The 17,627-nt window shown below is 44.1% G+C and overlaps 1 protein-coding gene across 2 annotated transcripts in view; it reads right to left on the bottom strand.

Annotated features, from left to right (window-relative positions):
• Positions 1-266: 266 nt before the first annotated feature.
• LOC124002594 (SLIT-ROBO Rho GTPase-activating protein 3-like) overlaps positions 267-17,627 on the bottom strand; it is a 68,981-nt gene continuing 51,620 nt past the window's right edge. Inside the window, exons 11-21 of one of the 2 annotated variants that reach the window (XM_046310132.1) lie at positions 15,232-15,259; positions 13,771-13,873; positions 11,443-11,503; positions 11,090-11,167; positions 10,409-10,543; positions 10,122-10,227; positions 7,640-7,867; positions 7,145-7,399; positions 4,286-4,459; positions 3,702-4,017; positions 267-2,377 (exon numbers count right to left, since the gene is read on the bottom strand). In XM_046310132.1, coding sequence (XP_046166088.1) covers positions 1,880-2,377; positions 3,702-4,017; positions 4,286-4,459; positions 7,145-7,399; positions 7,640-7,867; positions 10,122-10,227; positions 10,409-10,543; positions 11,090-11,167; positions 11,443-11,503; positions 13,771-13,873; positions 15,232-15,259 — 1,982 coding nt within the window. In that variant the 3' untranslated portion in view covers positions 267-1,879. Of the gene's footprint in view, positions 2,378-3,701; positions 4,018-4,285; positions 4,460-7,144; positions 7,400-7,639; positions 7,868-10,121; positions 10,228-10,408; positions 10,544-11,089; positions 11,168-11,442; positions 11,504-12,826; positions 12,858-13,770; positions 13,874-15,231; positions 15,260-17,627 lie in introns of both variants that reach the window. The other variant, XM_046310133.1, reaches the window with a different exon arrangement.

Below are 17,627 nucleotides of genomic sequence, written 5' to 3'. Positions count from 1 at the left end.
GATGCACTTTGCATTCTGTCAACTTTGAGAAAAACAACTTAGTTGTGCCCGTTGTTCACACACGTATCAGCCTTCTCATTGGCTCAAATGTTTCCACCTGATCTCACCTGCCTTCTATCGTTGAAGGCATGTATTTCTATTGTATTGCAGTCAGTGGAATATTTTGTCAATACACCAGATAATCTTTGCCCACACTAAAGTGGAAGTGTTGTTTCTATCTTCACCACTAAGTGGCATAACAAACCAAATTACTAATCTGACTCTGCTGATTTGTAAAACATGTGTATTTGCAACTTTTCACCACCAAGGGTCAGTGTGGTATAATTTCAACAGAGTACCAAAAGACCATTTCAGATACAGATTCCTCATTTATTTCTTGTTCTGTTAATGCCTGTGCAAGGTTAAGAGTTACAAAATCTACTTACTATATAATGATTATATATATCCTGTGTCTATCATACCATGTTATTCATACATACAGGTAGTTTTCAACTTTATGCATATTATTTTCCATTTGAAATGTATCTATAACACTTTTAACATGTGTTTTGCTGATTAATGATCCCTCATATAATACATACAGGAACACGTACCACCAAGCAAGCAAGTCCATCTATATACTGTACAAGTCCAAAGTAGGCCGACAAGAAAACAGTGGTAAGTGTGCAATCTACTTCACCAAGTAAGAGATCCGGTCCACATGTAACAGCACAACTAACCTTGTTACATACACTGATGCTCTTTTGTCTTCATACACATAACTGTATCAATATACTGTACATACAGTATGCAGGATCAACCAGTTCAGGCTCACAGAGAATGACCAAATCAAATCAGTGCATTATTCTCTTTTAGTAGACTGGGTCTGGTCATGACAAGGTGTTTGCTCTTTTCTTGAGGTACCACCGCTAATCTCAAACTGGAGAGAGAGAGAGAGACGGTGAGAGAAAAAGAGAGGGAGAAAGAGACCAAGAGAGAGAGAGAGAGACGGTGAGAGAAAAAGAGAGGGAGAAAGAGAGACCAGAGAGAGAGAGAGAGAGAGACGGTGAGAGAAAAAGAGAGGGAGAAAGAGAGACCAAGAGAGAGAGAGAAAAAGAAGGAGAAAGGGAGAAAGAAAGATAGGAATACTTATTACAATCTGCAGAGTAATAAATGCTAGTCTCAGACTCCCAGCTCACAAACACCAAGCTTCCATTTGAGAGGGTTTGTTATTCTGAAAAACAAACCACAGTCATCTCTGTATGGCTAGAACAGTAAACAAAGAGTTATTCTGTGCATCCCTTTGATCAGGTTTGTTCTGTGGCAGTTATGTGCCACATGGGGAGAGTAGAAACATCATTTATAATGATTATCAAAGTAGGGTTCATGTTTCTGCTGAGTGATTCATAATCTCCACCGACAAGCACACAGTCAATACTGGTGGATGTTCAGCTGTCAATAAATCAATTAAATCAGCCCTCATCCTACATGTTGAATCCAACCTCCTACTAGTTAGTGGTCGATATTGTTCCCACAGAGACAAGGCCTCAATGTGTTTCTTTTGTCACAGCCAGCGGAAATGAAGAAGACGCTGCCGGTTTGGAGAAAAGTTAAGTCTCCGACCGTACATTTTTTTTTTTTACAGATATCCACACATGATACTATCAGTATGGACGAACAAGGAGTTACAGAATATAGATATGCCTTCAGTAACAGGATTTTCAGAAACCCCCCTAAAACATTTAGCCAGTTATTTTCCAGGCTCCGCATTTTAGCCTTCTAGGACAGACATGCGTGGATGCACAGTGTCCTATATTGGGCTATGCTGCAGCCTGCTCAGTCAGTTCCATACTACAGTTCCTGGGCTCTGTCTGGGACTGCTGCAGCCTGCTCAGCCAGGCTACATGTTACCCTGTTTGTCTGAGGACGAAGAGGATGTGGAGGGGGACGGGGATGGTGCCTTGGGGAACACCCTGTCTGTGGGGGTGATAGAGGCTGGACTACCCATGCCTGAGGAGCTGGAACTACTGGACCTGTGCTGCCCCTGTCCATGGCCATGTCCCGGGTGGATGGGGGCAGGCCGGAGTGGTCTGATCGGCGGTGGCCTCAGGGGGGCAATGGGCCTCCGTGCAGTCGGTTTGAAGGTGCTCATGGTCTCAGAGGACGAGGAACAGCTGCTACGGCGTAGGGCAGCGTCAGGGTCCCGGATGGCCATGGTGTTAGTGTGGAGGGGGCTCCCGGGGGGCTCAGAGGGTGGTCTGGACCCGGAGGAGGAGGGTTGCTGCTGCTTGAGGGGCTCCAAGGTGTCCAGGACCACATCGGGAGCGTGCTTGGCCACGTTCTGACGCTCCAGCTCACGTAGCTCATGCAGGGCGGTGTTCATGGTCTTTTCTATGTCCTGTAACACACACAGTTTCACTATATACTGATTACTGATTAATACTGATTAATCCTGTGTCTTATATCCTGAAACATCTTGGCTGTCCATCGTAGTCAATGATGACGATACTCTCCTACACAGTGTATTAGACACCATTTTTTTTTTAAATACAAAAAAGAATGGCCCATTCAGACATCTGCTGACGTATTGTTAATTCTCAAACAAAACACTGACGTACCAACTCTTCAGAATAAAAACTAAACGGTTTTCTTATTGAAAGCGGGGATAAATGGACAAATTAACACCTCACAAAACAGTTCCAATATTCTCTCTCTAATGAAGCACACAAAGGGAGCCATATTTAAATGTGGAGATAGCAGCAGCTAACAGACTGAACAGTAATTAGGGAATGAGAAACACGGGTCAAAGAATGAGCCTCTCTCTCAGATATCCTTCCCGCTGCTGCCTTTGACTTTGTTCTTCTGTGTCCTCCCTAGGATCCATGGAATGTACTGGACACATTCTGAGAATACATCTCTCTCTCTCTCTGTCTGCCTGCCTGTCTGCCTGCCTGTCTGCCTGCCTGTCTGCCTGCCTGTCTGCCTGCCTGTCTGCCTGCCTGTCTGCCTGCCTGTCTGTCTGCCTGTCTGTCTGTCTGCCTGTCTGTCTGCCAGTCTGTCTGCCAGTCTGTCTGCCAGTCTGTCTGCCAGTCTGTCTGCCAGTCTGTCTGCCAGTCTGTCTGCCAGTCTGTCTGCCAGTCTGTCTGCCAGTCTGTCTGTCTGTCTGTCTGTCTGTCTGTCTGTCTGTCTGTCTGTCTGTCTGTCTGTCTGTCTGTCTGTCTGTCTGTCTGCCTGTCTGTCTGCCTGTCTGCCTGTCTGTCTGTCTGTCTGCCTGTCTGTCTGCCTGTCTGTCTCGCTCTCCCTAAGAGTCTGTATGCCTCTCTCTGTCTCTGGACCACAGACAGGAGAAAATCCTCATTAGCTTTCCACTGAATAACACTAAACCTGGCTGCCTTGGCAGGAAATAGGTCAAATGAAAAGAACAGCCGCTATGTATTATGAATAATAAAGGGCTGTTTGGTCTTGCCTGACTTCACCCACTGAATCAGTTGCTTTTAGCTAGCCCCCGTTATATTTGTTAAATTGTCAAGTCTTTATTGCAGTGATTAGAGTCTCACTTCTGCATACCCTGAAAAAGGCCCTTTAGCCAAAACATTGGTTAAATAAATCCACAAGCAAGGAGCAACATTCTTTCTTCAATAGGTTAGTTTATCATCCATTAGTCAGCCCCTCACCTTTTGGCTGTTGCGAGTTCTTTATTGCTTTACTTTATAGACTCTCACCTCTGCCAGGGCCTCAGCCTCCAGTGATTTGTGGTCACCAAGGCTACCATGGCGGGTGGAGCCGGTGGATGGTCTAAGGACGGAGCCATCGGGGAAGCACTTCCTGTCTGGGTGGTTGATACTTCCAGCGCTGCCAAACGTGCCGAGATGGTGCTTCTCTGGACTGTCCATGCGGCCCCTGCTGACGGATATCTTGTGAGGGCTGCAGGGGCGAGGTATGACCCTAGGGGGCATGTCCATACCTCTGGTGGGGCTATGGGTGTCGGCTGTGCTCCTGCGGTAAGGGATAGCAGCACCATCTGAACGAACCCTCACCCTGTTGAGCCACAACACACAGAGCAGACAGACTGTCAGGACAGCATCATAGCAACGACAGGACTAGACAGAGTTTAGGCATGGTGCAGATATAAAATATAGTTCATTTAATAAAACTACACTAAATTAACCATTATTATATAGACTCCTCATGGAGGGAAAACATTTAATCCTGCATGTGTCAAGAAAACCTCTATTAAATCTGCATTTCTTCAGATTCTGTGAACGGTGAGCATGAATCAACCAAGTCAAATTTAATGTGTAGCTACCTTCCCAAAGCAGCTCCATAGCGGTGATCAGGGGTATGCTGTGTGTGTTCGCAGGGGGAGCTGCGGTCATGGTCTTGGTTCCTGGATGAGGTCCTGTCTCTGTCCTCCTGGTGGGGTCCACTACTGGCTTCACTCTCAGGCTTTCCACTTAAACTGTCTGAGAATGCATCGTCCCTGAGGTAAAGGAGAGACAGAGAGGAGGACACAAGGTTTATTCAAATGATCAGCACTTTGCTGGACACCCTTACACCAAAGACTATCCTCAACTAACATCTCAACAAACACAATAAAAGGTCCTTCAGAATCATAATCTAACTCATAATGAAATGTCAATGTCATCTGCTGCCAGATGACTTCAAGGCATCATTAACAAGCACAACACCCATTCCCTGGTTACCCTGGGCCCCCTTGTGACGTGAATCGATAGGCCTGAGGATCAGCTGGAGATGAGTGTATGCATCTCAAATGGCACCCTATTCTTTTTATAGTGCACTACTTTTGACCAGGGCTTGGAACAGAAGTAGTGCACTAAAAAGGCAATAGGTTGCCATTTGGGATACATGCTGTTTCTTCTCCCTAATTAGGGTGTAATTATGCCGTCTCACAGTGATGGATGGTGATTGGCTGTCGGGCAGAGTTCTGGAAGGATAAATGACCAGTTATAGAGTGACCTTAACGTTCCATCTTTGTCATGAGTAAGTGTTGCCTCCGGAGAATGAGGAGAGGCTCTTATACTTATTATAATGACAAAAAACTGTTTTAAGTGAGAGGTAGGCATTGGTCTGAAGCGGAAAAAAAGAAAATTCACGAGCACCACAATGCCTACTCCACCCATGCTCTACCAAGGTTTTCCAGCAGACATTTTGACATGTTACAGTATGGTCTATTCTACTTCAAACAATGTGTCTGCAGGTTGCTTAGGATTCAAACCTTCTCAAACAGCCTAAATCATACTCTATGAGGAGGTGCTCGCACAATAATGTGATTTGTACCACATGCAAGTTAACGTATTGGATTCTTCACACACCACACACTAATCCCATTCCACTAGCTTTCTAAACTTTTTAAATGATTTGAAAACAAGCTTTTCTTTTATACTTAAAAGACCATCATGCCAGATTGAGCGAGCTGTTAAGTCTTGTAGTAATGTAGTGCCTGCCTGTATTTCCTTAAAACCTTTTTATTTAGTAATGTAAATGTATTTCGTATAATCTTTTTGGGGGTCAGTAGCTGCCCAACATAACACCAGCTGGTGGTGTGTTGGACACGGTCACTCATACCTAGAGGTCTATAGAGCCTGTCCGCCTGATTTCTGATAACCGTTATCTTATCTGTGTAATATTGACATCTTGTTTTGCAAACCTGGTGGTTTTCTCAATTGCTGTGCTGATCAATGGGCAGTTTATTACCTCTGTCAAATTCTCAGTCTCTCAAAGTCTCTCAAAGCACTTCATTATGACAGAGGTGAGTTCTACGGGGCGATAGTCATTTAGTTCAGTTACCTTCGCTTTTTTTGGGTACAGGAACAATGGTGGCCCTCTTGAAGCATGTGGGTACAGCAGACTGGGATAGGGAGCGATTGAATATGTTCGTAAACACACCAGCCAGCTGATCAGCGCATGCTCTGAGGATGTGGCTAGGGATGCCGTCTGGCCCGGCAGCCTTGCGAGGGTTAACACGTTTAAATATCTTACTCACATCAGCCACGGAGAAGGAGAGCCAACAGTCCTTGGTAGCAGGCTGCGTCAACGGCACCATGTTATCCTCAAAGCGAGCAAAGAACGTGTTAGCTTATCCAGAAGCAAAACGTCGATGTCTGCGACGTGGCTGGTTTTCCTTTTGTAGTCCGTGATTGTCTGTAGACCCTGCCACATATGTCTCGTGTCTGAGCCGTCTCTATACTGACATTTTGCCTGTTTGGTTGCCTTGCAGAGGGAATGACTACTCTGTTTGTATTCTGCCATATTCCCAGTCACCTTGCCATGTTTAAATGCGGTGGTTCACGCTTTCAGTTTTGCGCCAATGCTGCCATCTATCCAAGGTTTCTGTTTAGGGTAGGTTTTGATAGTCACAGTGGGCACAACATCTCCTATACACTCCCTGATAAAATCAGTTACCGTTTTGGTATATTTGTCAATATTATTCTCGGAAGCTACCCGGAACATATCCCAGTCTGCATGATCAAAACAATCTTGAAGCGTGGATTCCGATTGGTCGGACCAGCGTTGAATAGTCCTTAGCACGGGTACTTCCCGTTTGAGTTTCTGCTTATAGAAAGGGAGGAGCAAAATAGAGTCGTGGTCAGATTTGCCAAAAGGAGGGCAGGGGAGTGGCTTGAGGGGGGATATAGAAGGCTGTGATTATAATCGAAGAGAATTCTCTTGAGATAATACGGTCGGCATTTGATCGTGAGGTATTCTAGGTCGGGTGAACAAAAGGACTTGAGTTCCTGTATGTTATCACAATTACACTATGAGTCATTCATCTTGAAACATACACCCCCGCCTTTCTTCTTCCCGGAGAGATGTTTATTCCTGTTGGCGCAATGAACTGAGAATCCAGATGGCTGGACCAACTCAGACAGTATATCCCGACTCCGACAGTAACAGACTAATGCCCTTTGGGCACAGTTCATCTGTTACCTGTTATTGACCAAGTACAGCTGGTGGATGGGACAGTGCACATGGACTCGCATAACCTGGAGGACCACAGTGTCCTGGTGCAGAGTCTGTCTCTGGTCGACTCAGAATTACAATAGATGTTTTTATCCTAAACAAAAGCGTGTAGCATTTGAGTAGTTGGTAGCATTCGAGCACTTAAACAGAAATGTGACATATGAAGTGCTCATTCTGTACTTACATGTCCTGCACCACGATGTACTGATGTGGGATGAGTCCATCCACTCCGTTGTGTCGTCCCTCCCACCAGTCATCAGAGGCTCTCAGGTACAACAGCAGGGATGCCCCCTTCTTAAAGGAAAGCTCTCTGGGAGTACGCCCCACGTAGTCGAACTTAGCAATGGCCTCGATTTGCTCCAGCTCGTCATCACTGGTGGGAGGTCCCGTACCATTGTCCACTTCATCAATGGCACCTGGCTCACTATGGGGACTGTCACTGAATGGTGTGGGAGAGAGATAGAGAAAAAGAAATGCATACATTGATTAATAGATTTGGATAATGATAAAGAACGACACAGTGTTGTGCTCTGGGCTAAACTACATCAACAAGACGGTCAAGTCTTTTGAAATGCAGAACTGGATCCAGTGACCTTACGTCCTTTTCTCCATTGGTTATTCTCCATCCTCTCTCCCATCCAATCAGAACCAAGGCGCATAATAATATGACATCACTAACCAGTACTCCTCTCCTCCAGCCATGCACTTCTCATAGACTGGTCCGTCCAGCTCACGGTGACTCGGGAAGATGACCTCGCTGTGGATGATGATGGTCTTGATGACCTCATTAACGTGTGTCTGGCAGGCCACAGGATCATGGTCATCAGGTATGGGCATCAGAGTCGGGCCGAAGCAGGTAGCCAGGTTATAGGGATCCATCATGTTCTCATCACTGTATTGGGATAGACTGTAGAGAAACAATGGGGATTTAACAAACAAAACAATTATCCATAATACAGTATGGGTATATTTATTGGGTTTGTTCATAAACACGTTTTTATAATGACAACACTTAGACTGAACATTTTCTCTTTTTTATACGGTTTATCTTAATTTTTCCTCATTTAATGAGGAGGACTGCCCTCCTCTTTCTCCCTGAATGAGCCACCTCTGAACACCATCTTTCCTATTGGATTTCTCCATAAAACATATAACATTATTATGGTGATCAAATCACATGTTATTTGTCACATGCGCCGAATACAACAGGTTACACCTTACAGTAAAATGCTTACTTACAAGCCCTTAACCAACAATGCAGTTTCAATAAAATACCCCCCAAAAAAGTAAGAGATAAAAATAACAAATAATTAAAGAGCAGCAGTAAAATAACAATAGTGGGGCTATATACATGGGGTACAGGTACAGAGTCAATGTGCGGGGGCACCGGTGTCGAGGTAATACGTACATGTAGGTAGAGTTTTTAAAGTGACTATGCATAGATAATAGCAGCAGCGTAGAGGGGGGGGGAAATGCAAATAGTCTGGAAAGCCATTTGAGTAGATGTTCAGGAGTCTCATGGCTTGGGAGTAGAAGCTGTTTAGAAGCCTATTGGACCAAGACTTGGCGCGCCGGTACCACTTGCCGTGCGGTAAGAGGTCCTGGATGGCAGGAAGCTTGACCCCCGTGATGTACTGGGCCAGACGCACTACCCTCCGTAGTGCCTCGCAGTTGGAGGCTGAGCTGTTGCCATACCAGGCAGTGATGCAACCTGTCTGGATGCTCTCGATGGTGCAGCTGCAAAACCATTTGAGGATCTGAGGACCCTTTTCAGTCTCCTGAAGGGCTCCTGTGTTGAGGATCAGCATGGCAGATGTGTTGTTACCTACCCTTACCACCGTCAGGAAGTCCAGGATCCAGTTGCAGAGGGAGGTGTTTCGTCCCAGAGTCCTTAGCTTAGTGATGAGCTTTGTGGGCACTATGGTGTTGAGCGCTGAGGTGTAGTCAATGAATAGCATTCTCACATAGGTGCTCCTTTTGTCCAGGTGTGAAAGGGCAGTGTGGAGTGCAATAGAGATTGCATCATCTGTGGATCTGTTGGGGCGGTATGCACATTGGAGTGAGTCTAGGGTTTCTGGGACAATGGTGTTGATCTGAGCATTGACCAGCCTTTCAAAGCACTTCATGGCTACAGACGTGAGTGCTACAGGTCAGTAGTAATTTAGGCAGGTTACCTTAGTGTTCTTGGGCACAGGGAATATGGTGGTCTGCTTGAAACATGTTGGTATTACAGACTCGGACAGGGAGAGGTTGAAAATGTCAGTGAAGACACTTGCCAGTTGGTCAGCGCATGCTCGGAGTACACTTCCTGGTAATCCGTCTGGCCCTGCAGCCTTGTGAATGTTGACCTGTTTTAAAGGTCTTACTCACATCGACTGCGGAGAACGTGATCACACAGTCGTCTGGAACAGCTGAAGCTCTCATGCATGTTTCAGTGTTACTTGTCTCGAAGCGAGCATAGAAGTAATTTAGCTCGACTGGTAGGCTTGTGTCACATCAGGCGAGCAAATCCTCGAGACTTCCTTAGATATCGTGCACTAGTTGTTATTTACAAATATACATAGGCCGCCGCCCCGTGTCTTACCAGAGGCTGCTGTTCTATCCTGCCGATAAAGTGTATAACCCGCCAGCTGTATGTTATTAATGTTGTCATTCAGCCACGACTCGTGAAACATAAGATATTGCGGTTTTTAATGTCCCGTTGGTAGGATATACATGCTTTCAGTTCGTCCCATTCGGTTTTCAGCAATTGAATGTTGGCGGATGGCAAAGGCAGATAAGCCACTCGTCGCCTGATCCTCACAAGGCAACCCAATCTCTTTCTGCAAAATCTCTGTCTCTTTTTCCAGGACGAGGGCCTGTTCGAGTGTTTGGAGTATATCCTTCTCGTCTGACTCATTAAAGAAAAATTATGCGTCCAATTCGAGAAGCGTAATCGCTGTTCTAATGTCTAGAAGCTCGTTTCGGTCATAACAGACGGTAGCAGCAACATTATGTAGAAAATAAGTGATTTGATTTGAAAGTTAAAAACAACGTGAAAAAACGAACAAAATAGCACGGTTGGTCAAGAGCCAATAAAACGGCAGCCATCCTCTCTGGTTCCATCACCGTTGTAACTTACTGGTTGATATATAGACTTAGCAACTGATATATGGACTTACTGGTTGAGGAATGCAAACAGGTATCTCATGACGATGATGACGGGGCGAGAAAGAGTTACAACGATCTGCTGAAGGTGATGAGCTCTCTCTGCACCAGAGTCTAGTTCTGAGAAAGACAGGGAGAGGGGCATATCTACTTTACTATATCAATCCAAACAATTATTAATAATACTTTTTTTTTAAAAATTCTAAATCCCGCATCCGCCCCAATGGAGTACACTAGTCCAGTCCTTACTGATGGTTGCTATGAGGTCATTGTACATCAGCAGTACAATGGTAATACTTACTGATGGTAGACATGAGGTCGAGGAAGCGTTCTTTGGGGAACAGTGGAGTCTCCAACCCCCTGAAGTACAGCTTCAGAACCCCTGCCACCGCCATTATGTCATGGTCACTCTGGTCATCCACCAATGGGTCCTCACCTAGAGGCATCACACAAGCTGTCAGCCATGCAGTCACACCACTGTACGCTTGCTGTATATTCATCTGTGACTTTTTTTCATCTATATAACCCAAGTCATGCTTGTGTGTAAAAAGTTAATCTCTGCTTTAGTAAACTGAATGTTTTGTTAAAGAAATGCATTAAGCTTGTAAAAACACTTGTCAGCCGTCATGTGATACAATATAACACCTCATTAACTAGTCTTAGGAAAGTGTCTAGGCTTTCTCTATAGATAGATATTAGATAGTCCACGACACACATTAGCTAGCCAACAAAAAGAACAAAGATATATTTGTCAGTACATTATTTTCTCCCAACTAGCATTTCTATTCAGAATGTGGTAGCTACCGCTGCTATACATCTAAACTAGCTTTTCATGTCCGTTACAGTGTCATGCATGACATATGTGCTGTCTATGTATCCATCTGCACTTTACGGTCCTAGAGGGAGGGGCTGTGGCATTCCGAGGCAGACTAAACGCAATAAAAAACGATCAAGCAGGATATGGGGCCTCGCTCGGACCGACCTCTCTCAAATGAATTTTTTATATCGTTGACTTCGACCTGTGAGCCGGGAATCCTGAATATGCCCTGCTGCTGAAGGCCTGTTGGAGCAGAGAAACCCAAGTCAGCACTTAGATGGAAACAAATTTGGCAACAGACACATACAGAGACACAAAGACAGAGAACACACAAACACACAACTAAACAGAAAAATTTATATTCACCAAAAAAGTGTAATATGTCCATAGCCCAAACAACCATTAGTGACATAATCTCACGCTGTCCACTACATGCTAGTTTCCATATTCAAAATGACATTCAAATCTATGGACTACTACATACAGTATCTATCAATTAATTACTGTGTTCCTCTTACCATATAGATTGATGTAGCGAACACAGCTCTCAACCACCACTGGTATGGCCTGCCCCGAGTCCTAACAGAGAGGCATACAGGGGTGTAGAGAGAGGTAAAGGTGACTCTCCACAGGTTATGAGTGTGAACACAGCACATTAATACATTCATTATCTGACTGTGCACAGACAATGACTAATGTACAATGAGCATACAAAACATTAAGAACACCTTCCTTGTATTGAGTTGGAACCCCCCCATTTTGCCCTCAGAACAGCCTCAGTTCGTCAGGACAGGGGTAGGGGTGCGTTGTGTCAAGTTGGCTGGATACGGGAAACTGTTGAGCGTGAAAAACCGAGCAGCGATGCAGTTCTCGACACAAGCCTGTGCGCCTGGCATGTACTACCAGACCCCATTCAAAGGGACTTACATTTTTTTGTCTTGCCCATTCACCCTCAAATATCACGCAGACACAATCCATGTCTTTAACCTTTCTCCTCCGCTTCATCTAGACTGATCGAAGTGGATTTAACAAGTGACATCAATAAGGGATCATAGCCTTTACCTGGATTCACCTGGTCAGTCTGTAATGGAAAGAGCAGGTGTTCTTAATGTTTTGTACACTCCGTGTGTAATCATGACAAATATAAGTACATCAACTGAATAAAAATCGATAGTCTGTCATATAATACGACTATGTGTTCTATTTAATTATGTGTAAAATGAGTTCATTAACTGCATGAACAATTACCAGGGATGAGTACATTATCATATAACCATTACATAAGGTAATTTACATAATTTAAATATTAGCTGAAAGACTTTCAACTGACTGAACATTCATATATGGTCTGCAGAATAGGAGATTGTGGTGTTCTTCCCATACCCCCCGTTTCCTCACAAGGTTACCACTATAGTCATATACATACTATATATATTCATATATTAAGTGCCTTGTGAAAGTCTACACACCCCTTGCAGTATTCAAATTTTGTTGCCTTAAATTTCAATCGAAAAAGAAATTAAATTAGATGTTCTTTTCTACAGCTCTACACAACCTACTCCACATTTTCTAAGTGAAAGGAAATTCTAGAACATTTTCCTAATTAATAAAACCTCTCCTTTTTAGATTTAATTTTAAGGCAGAAAAATGTGAAGACTGTACAAGTTGTGTGTGTAGACTTTCACGAGTGACTGAACATCATTCATTGGTTATCAGATGACAAAGGACAGAGTTACCAGGCAGGCAGAGAGATGTTGGTTAGTTAGTTTACACAGTAAACCCAAACCCATTTACCCCTAGCCTGATTCTTAGATCTGTTGATGCCGTCTTGCCAACTCATATCGGCATTGGCAGACAGCACAAACAGATCTGGGAACAGGCTACTCATGGACGTCAGAATACCTGGCTGCGGGCGCGGGCATTCCGTCTTCCCCTGGAGCAGGCAGAAAACAGTGGCAGCAGCAGGATGAACAGAACAGAGAGGAAGAGAGGCAAGAAGAACAACAACAAGGTTAGAGAAGCACAGGGGAAAAGTGCATCCAGAGAGAGGTCAGAGTTCAAGCCTGAGAGAAAAGCCCGAGTGCTGTGGAGATGGGGGCGAGGTAGAGGACGGGGGAGACCCAAGCTTGGGGAGGCCATGTGGGATGAGGGTGGGTGGCTATGGTGGAGAATAGTGGGGTTGTAGGACGCTGGGACTGTGGCTCAGTTTTTACAACAAGGTTGACTGGGGCAATTCGATTGATTATGAGGAGACGCTAGGAGGCAAGGCCATAGAAACATGACAGTCTGACACTAACAGCCCCACCGGCCTCCACACTCTTTCTGTCAGTGTGCTAGTGTTGGATCCTGGCTTACACAGAGGATATATGACCCTGTGTGTTTATTTTCATAGCCTGACATGCTTAGTGCTGGGCCAAATGGCCCGTCGCCAAAATGTGTTTAACATCTAGAGGCCAGGGTTCAAGTGCTAAAACATGGGCAAGAACGTCAAAACCAAACCTTATATGACCAGAGTCTGTCTACGTTCTGTACTTAAACAACATCAAAAGCCAAGATTTGTAGAATTGAGTACTCTTCTCCAGACCAGAGAGACAAACACTACCTTTCCCAACTGTCAAGCCAATGGACTGTCCAGTCTGAGGGGTCTCGGCATTGAGTCAATTTATTTAGACAGCGGTTGTGCCCAGCACAGGGCTATGAAGGAAGGGCAAGTCAGTGAGCTGAGCTGAAGTGAGACGGAAAAGCAGTCAAAGACAGGACAGGGAGGTAGAACCCCCAGAACTGTTAGTAAAGACAGCTTACACACAGAGAGACCATACGGGGGCCAAATAAGGGGCAGTCAGTACCTTGATGAAGGCCTCCATATTGCCATTAAAGAGTTTATGATTAAAAATGGAGCGAGGTCTAGGCTTCCGCATTCTCCTGGGTTTAGGGGGAAGAGTGGGGGGCCTGATGGTGAAGGAGGTTAAGGAGAGGGGGGGGGGGGGGTTGCAGATATACATAAACTACGATAAAACAATAAGGACTGAAACATGTATTTTACACTGTATAGTCAGTGGGACAATGTGCCATATATAGAGCCACTATATGCACTGAGTGTAAAAAACATTAGGATCATTTTCCTAATATCGAGATGGACCCCCCCTTTGCCCTCAGAACAGCCTCAAATCGTTGGAGAAAGGACTCTACAAGGTGTCGAAAGCATTCCACAGGGATACTGGCCCATGTTGAATCCAATGTTTCCCATTCTTGATCCACATGGAAAACTGTTGAGTGTGAAAAACCCAGCAACGTTGCAGTTCTTCACACACTCAAACCGGTGCGCCTGGCACCTACTACTATACCCTTTTCAAAGACACTTAAATATTTTGTCTTGCCCTTTCACCCTCTGAATGGTACATATACAGTACATAATCCATGTCTCAATTGTCTCTTTAACCTGTCTCCTTCCCTTCATCTACACTGATTGAAGTGGATTTAACAGTTGGAATCAATAAGAGATCATAGCTTTCACCTGGTCAGTCAATGTAATGGAAAGAGCAGATGTTCCTAATATTTTGTACACTCAGTGCATGCATGCATACATAGCTCTGGATAGCTTTGCATGTACTATTCTTTCTCCTCTTGTTGCAGCACAAACCAGTACAACACATTATTTTAACACACAAGTGCAGTCACAGAGGACGTATGCTTACACTATCATCCCAACTGTTTCAGCTAAACCTTCAATAACCCGACTAATGACTCTGGGCCACTAGTCAAACAAATCAGTTCATAAAAACATGATTACAGTCAAAGCACATGATTAATGTGAGAATGACATAGAATGACATTTAAAAAATAGTGTAATAGGCATGGGAGCTGAGAGGAGATATCAAATCTTAATGTGTCTTAACTCTGGACTGCTGCGCTACTGTTCATTCTTCTCAACTCACTGATGTAAGACCAAGTCATGTCTGCGCTTAATATACAGCAGTGCTCTGTTTACCAGATGCCTGTGCTATATTGTATTGTTTAACAAGGCTCCGTATGACCACCGTAGTGACTGATGGGTGACAGATGGTCTTACAGCCAGCTCATCTACCCATGACTGCTTCATTGTACACTCGAGTTTGCGCAGAAGTTGATTAATTAAATCACCAGACAAACATCCCCTCTCCCTATTTGGAATCCCATCCCCGACTTATCAGAGAGCCTCGGGACCAAACTGCTTTTCATTTTAACATGACGTCATCTCTGCCACTTCCAGGAACACAGGAAGTGTTTGACACGCTTTTCTTCCCCCTCTTTTGAACCTCTTTTCTTACCTTGTTGTTCCATATTCAGCCCTTTCTCCTAAAAGAAAGGAACGGATAAAGGGAGAGCAGAAGAGCGGGAGCAAGAGAGAGAGAGAAAATGAGTGTGTGTCTGCACGCGCTTGCGTGCATGTGTCTCTGAGAGAAAGAAAAAAACAACATATTAATGGCAAGGTACAGTGCATTTGGAGCCAGACCTGGTTGTCTACAGAGCTGGCAGATTGGGCAGAGGGATGAGAAAACGGGCACCTATTCAGACGGGCTCAACAGTGCGGGCGCCATGACCGCCTCTCTGACTCACATACAGCCAGTCAGGCAGCGGCCATTCAGTGGTCGCCCTAGAAACCATAGAGAGAGAGACGGAGGGGGCGGACCCTGCCAGCTCAGAGCAGAATGTCAATGGAAGCTAGCGTATCTAGGGGCAACGGGGAGGAGGGAAGTGTGAGGAAGGCAGTGTTTTTTTGGGGTGGGGGGCGTACAATATTGAAGTGACTGTGCAGTAGTAATATAACATGATGTCAGGGGTAAGCAACTAGATTTAGCCAGGTGCCGATTTTTGTCGTAGCAAATGGTCGGGGGGCTGGAAAATAACTAATAATTTGTACACCGTAAATTGACCACAACTAAGCCCAAAAATAGATTGCATTTCAAATTTTAAAAAATCATACCTTGATTACATTGAGAACAGATTTCCCTAAATCAATTTTTTTTGCTGAATTACTGAATCACTTACAGTCCGGTTTTGTTCATCTAGTTATCCCAGGAAACAGGGGGGTTTGCAACAAGGTTAAGTAACAAGAATACAAGATGACATGATATCCCATAACATGATAACACTCTGATCAGGGACTCATATTGTTGATTTCAGGGCTCATGTGTAATAAAGCAGCTTCCAGCAACAAGCACTCTGTCGGTCTTCTGTCTGTCTATTTGACCAAACACAACTAAATCCTGGAAATACTGGAGCCAGCGGTTTGGCTGCTTATGGGGTATCATATGAGCTTCTTGTAAAATTGTATTTTAAAAAGCATAGGACATGGGTGATTCCTCACGAAACAGGATTTAAAAAAATAATGTTTTAACAAAATTTAATTCATAGAAAGGTCTTTCTGAGAAAGGATTGTTGACATATTTGATATGTGTATCTTAAAGCATCATTGAGAAATAATTCATTGAAGTAGGAACATTTGTGACATTGACTTCACCCAAAACATGAGGAAAATCCAACCAGGAAGTGGCTTCTATTTTGAAAGCTCCATGTTCCATTGCAAGCCTTCCCTCCATTTAAAGGGGTATCAACCAGATTCCTTTTCCTATGGCTTACACATGGTGTGAACAGTCTTTGGACATAGTTTCAGGCTTTATTTTGAAAAATTAGCGAGAAAGATCACATCGTGTCAGGGGATGGCTGGGTGCCAGTAGCGTTTTGCATGCGCAACAGAGTAGAGCAGCCATTTTCTTTCTCTCTGCTATTGAAGAAGCTACTGTCCGGTTGAAATATTATCGATTATATATTGTAAAAACAACCTGAGGATTGATTATTTAAAAAATGATTCCACCAACTTTATGGATACTATTTGGAATTTTCGTCTGCACCGTAATGACCGCTCTGTTCCACTGGATGTCATAAGGTGTATGCACCAATCTGTAAGTCGCTCTGGACAAGAGCGTCTGCTAAATGACTTAAATGTAAATGTAAATGAGCCTGTGAATTTCTGAACATAACGCGCCAAACAAATGGAGGTATTTTGGATATAAAATAATCTTTATGGAACAAAAGGAACATTTATTGTGTAACTGGGAGTCTCGTGAGTGCAAACATCTGAAGATCAAAGGTAAGCGATTCATTTGATTGCTTTTCTGACTTTCGTGACCAATCTACTTTGCTGCTAGCTGTTTGCAATGTTTTGTCTGCTGAGAGACATCCTTACATAAATGCTTGGTATGCTTTCGCCGAAAAGCTTTTTTGAAATCTGACATGCCAGTTGGATTGACAGCAAGCTAAGCTGTGTTTCGCTATATTGCACTTGTGATTTCATGAAAATTTAATATTTTTAGTAATTTCATTTGAATTTGGCGCTGATCCCGCTAACGGGATGGGTGCATCAAGAAGTTAATCAAAAGTGTTGGAAAAACTTGTCAATAATCAACTGACTGGCTTTCTTGAGGTCTATAGTATTCTCTTGGGTATGCAATCTGGTTTCCCCTCAGGTTATGGATGTGTCACTGCAAACTTAAAGGTCCTCAATGATGTCACCATTGCTCTTGATTCTAAGCAATATTGTGCTGCTATTTTTATTGACTTGGCCAAAGCTTATGATACGGTAGACCATTCCATTCTTGTGGGCCGGTTAAGGAGTATTGGTGTCTCTGGGGGGACTTTGGCCTGGTTTGCTAATTAACGTCAG

This window comes from Oncorhynchus gorbuscha, linkage group LG18 (assembly GCF_021184085.1).
Source record: "Oncorhynchus gorbuscha isolate QuinsamMale2020 ecotype Even-year linkage group LG18, OgorEven_v1.0, whole genome shotgun sequence".
Lineage (NCBI taxonomy): Eukaryota > Metazoa > Chordata > Actinopteri > Salmoniformes > Salmonidae > Oncorhynchus > Oncorhynchus gorbuscha.
This window is presented reverse-complemented; position numbering and strand designations above follow the sequence as displayed.